Genomic DNA, 4,114 nt, shown 5'->3' on the forward strand with positions numbered 1-4,114 from the left:
AACGTACGACGCGCGCCAAAGCATAAGTGATGTCAAAGTGTATACAAAGAGTGAAGCAATAGTGCGTTTAATGCTATGTGCTATAGTGTCTCTGTTGATGTTGATCGCTGACGTTTATAGTGGTAGATCGCCACCTTCAGTAACTCGCGCGAAAACCGACATAGTCAGGCTTGCCACACGTTAGCTATTTTAGCTATTTTCGACTATTTTAAAAACCGTAGCTATTTTCAGCTATTTCACGAAAAATTTGCTATTTTCAGCTATTTTGAAATTTATGATGAAAATAAAGAATTAACGGTATTGAAATGCAATATGATCAACATGAATCATCGAAATCTCTGGGAAATCAAACAAATACAGCTGTTGAATTTACTGACGATAAAATTCGTTTTGTTTATTGTTGATATACTTCGTTGAAACATACGATAATCAATGTATATATTGGTTGGCTTTTTTGCTAACTCAGCAAAGAATTATTTTGCTTGGTTTGTCATTATAAGTAACGTTTCGAATTGAAGACAATTGCGCGAAATTATTTCAATTATCATATGATTGAATTCAGTCGTCTTTCAGCAATGAGTGCCAAAGGAACTAAATTCAGCCAAGAATGGCTAAAGCGATCAGTGGAATTCGAAGGCAAAAATATCGAACTTAAAAGTATTTTTTCTCGTCACAGTGAAGTTGAGGTAACGTGTTTGGTATGCCCGGCAACAGTTCACGTTCAGAGCAAAGGATTTGCTGCATTAGAACAACACATGGGCACGGTTAAACATAAGAATCAAATGAAAACGAAATTCAATGAATTGCAACAAAAGTTGGATTTTGATGTCGCGTCGAATCAATCGACAAGTAGCAGTTTGGAAGCAACGAAATGGAAAATGCTTGCACCGAAAGAACAAACAACAAGAGCGGAATTATTAATTCTACTCAACGGTTTATCAAACAACTGTTCGCTAAATGCATTCGATAATTTGGGATCTGTGTTAAAATTCGCAATCAGTGACTCAGAAATACTTAAATCGCTTACATTGAATCGAACAAAGGCAACCTATATTTTGAACTTCGCGCTCGGGCCGTATTTCTACAAGAAAGTGATTAAGGATATCAATAGGCAGTTGTACTTCACACTGCTGTTCGATGAAACTGTAAACAGTGCAAACAAGAAAGAACTACAAATCCGCATTCGCTATTTTTCTAATAGTTTACAGCGAGCAGTAACGCGTCACCTGCAAACATTTTATTTGGGCACTGCCACAGCGAAAATTATCGTTTCAAAGCTGATTCAAGCCATCAATGATGCCAATCTGTCGATTAATAATTTATTAATGCTCGGAATGGATGGACCGAAAACCAATGATCTTGTAAAGACAACAATCAACAATGAATTGCTCGTGAATCGCAAAGTGAATTTGTTCGATATTGGTTCGTGTAATTTGCATGTTGTTCACAACAGTTTCTCGAAAGGATTGAAGGCTTGTGGTGATAAATTGACGGGCTTGATCATTCAGACATTCAACTGGTTCGACGGATTTCCAGCGCGGCGCGAAAAATTCGAAAATGTGTGTAAACAAAAAGAAATCGAATGCAAATTATTGATTAAACACGTCGATATTCGGTGGCTTACGCTATTGGCGGCAGCAGAACGGTTTTTGTATTTACTGCCAGCAATACGATCATATTTCATGAACATGAAAAAAGCTGAAACGAAGGGCATTCATTACAGAAACATTTCCGGATATTTACGAGGAGCAGGAACAAATGACGTTGAATTGAATCTCTTATTGATAATTGAGAGCGCCACCTTGTTCAACGATTTTCTTGTGAAATTCCAATGCACTGGAACATTAATTCACACAATGTTTGACAGTTTGAAAAGTTTACTTTTATTGATAGCAACCAAAATCTGCAAACAGTACGAAATCGACATTGATATTCAAACGGTTATCAACGCAGAAAACTTACTTGATCCGAGCAAAATCATTTTATCAAATGCCATCAAAAATCGAATCGATAAGCTTAAGCGCCAAGAAGACGATGAAACTATTGAAGGATCGTTCAAAAAGTTATATCAACAGCATTATTTAAGTGCCGCGCAATATCTCATCCAAAAAGTTAATTGGGAAAATATTAAACTGCTCCGAATTTTATCACCGGCATACCTATCGAAAGAGCATATCGCTGACACATTGATCTTGGACAAAATATTGGAACATATGGCGGAAGATGGCAATATGAATCACAATAAATTGCGTGACGAATATAAATTGGTTAAAGTCGAAATAAAATCAATGAAACAAGCTGATGTGGTCAACAGTGACAGAGACGTAGATTCATTCTGGGCTCAGTTTTTCCAGTCAAATGGTGATAAATATCCACATTTTAATCACTTCATGAAATCGCTGCTATCAGCTAGCCATGGACAAATGGACGTAGAAAGAGGTTTGTGTACATTTAGTGGTTTTGATTTTGTGCATTTAGTCGATTGTTAATTATATATTATGGTTTCATTTCGATTGTAAACAATGTTTTTTTTATATTCATTTTTAAAAGGCTTCAGCTCGTCTTCTTTGATTTTAACTGAAGATCGTGCGAAAATGAGCGAGCTAACGTTGAATGCGCGAATTAACACAGTAGAGGCAATCAGAAGCGTTGGAAATGATGTCACAAAAATATTCATCGACACAGATCTTATCGCAATGGCTCAAAATGCACGCAAACAATACCAAATTTATTTGGATGAAGAGAAAAAGAAACGAGAAGAAGAAGAAAGAAGTAAACAAAAACAAAGAGAGGCGATCGAGCAAGAGCAATTGGAACGCAGTAAACGTAGACTCGAAAATGATGAGTTGACGGAAAAAATCAACGAAGCAAAGAAACGATTTGATGATAAGAAATCGAGTATTGATGAGATAACTAGTGCTGCAGAAAATATGTTATCTACTGGATTAAAAACAAAAAACTTTGAAACAATGACAACCGCACAAGCTATGTTCGACAATGCAAAAAAACAACGCGAAGAACTACAAGCAATTCAAATCGAAATCGATAATCTGTCAAGAGCTAAAAGACAGAAGTCCGCCTTAATAAGTGGTTATTTTTCAAAGAAATAATGACCCGTCATTTTTTGCAGTGTCGAACATCGTTTATGTTTATAAACAAATGATATTAATATTGATATAGATCATTGGCATGCACTGTTTTCTTATTATTCATCAATAAAAAACGAAAAGAAACGAATATATGTTTATTGTTTGACCTTAGGAACGATTTTAATAACGGTTTGTATAGATATTTGCACTTTTCTTCGCTTTCAGCTTTTTTTGCTATTTCAAATTTTTTTTTTGCTTTTTCGACTATTTTTTTTTCAAAATCGTGTGGCAAGCCTGCATAGTGCAGCATAGCACACCAATACCGACATAACAAACCACACGCACACAGACACGAATGATATTTCGTCATAATCTGTTTTGAATGCTGTCGCTGTTATTCTCGGTAGTTCTTTGCGAAACTTACTAGAGGCGCTACTAGTATGCAATAGCTTGACTGTTCAACAACTAATACATTATAAGTGTATAAGAATATTCCGACTTTGAACAATACCAATAATGTTTCGGAGTGCGATTCCAATTCAAAAAATTCAATGCTACACAGTAAACACGATGGTTCTAACTTTTAGAACCGCAATATGAAATTTGGCACTAAAATCCATTTGAGTACCATTTGTACTAGAAAAAGGTCAAAATGTTCTAAATCAAAAATCAAAGTTCCATGTATTTATTATAGAACTTTTGAACTTTTTCTAGAGCAAATGGTATTAATGCCCGTTGTAAGTGTTTCGGATTTAATTAAATCCAAAAATTTAATTTTCAACTTTGCGAAAACGGTCAAAAAATGAAAGCTTATAAGTCAAAGCATAAAATTTGGTCGAAAACAAGAAAAATTGATCTTATGAGTACACTCGATATGCGCTATGGGGCTTTGAAATCGTGTTTTTCCCGAATTTTGTTAAATCCTAAAGATTTAACTTTCAAATGCGGGATTTAAGCATTTTTCACGCAAAACCATGTTGCAAATAAGTCAAAAATTGTTGGAAATGACCGAAAAATTCTAAATC

At 35.1% G+C, this 4,114-nt stretch overlaps 1 protein-coding gene across 1 annotated transcript; it reads left to right on the forward strand.

The window, feature by feature from the left end:
- Positions 1-165: 165 nt before the first annotated feature.
- LOC129571437 (uncharacterized) lies at positions 166-3,261 on the forward strand. The gene is made up of 2 exons (XM_055451236.1): positions 166-2,439; positions 2,551-3,261. Exons 1-2 carry the CDS (start codon positions 549-551, stop codon positions 3,108-3,110), a joined length of 2,451 nt encoding a protein of 816 aa, XP_055307211.1. The 5' UTR covers positions 166-548; the 3' UTR covers positions 3,111-3,261.
- Positions 3,262-4,114: the final 853 nt, after the last annotated feature.

The sequence above is a fragment of the Sitodiplosis mosellana genome, unplaced genomic scaffold (assembly GCF_009176505.1).
Source record: "Sitodiplosis mosellana isolate CC-2019 unplaced genomic scaffold, AAFC_SMos_1.0 Smas_scaffold_2470, whole genome shotgun sequence".
NCBI classification, from domain to species: domain Eukaryota; kingdom Metazoa; phylum Arthropoda; class Insecta; order Diptera; family Cecidomyiidae; genus Sitodiplosis; species Sitodiplosis mosellana.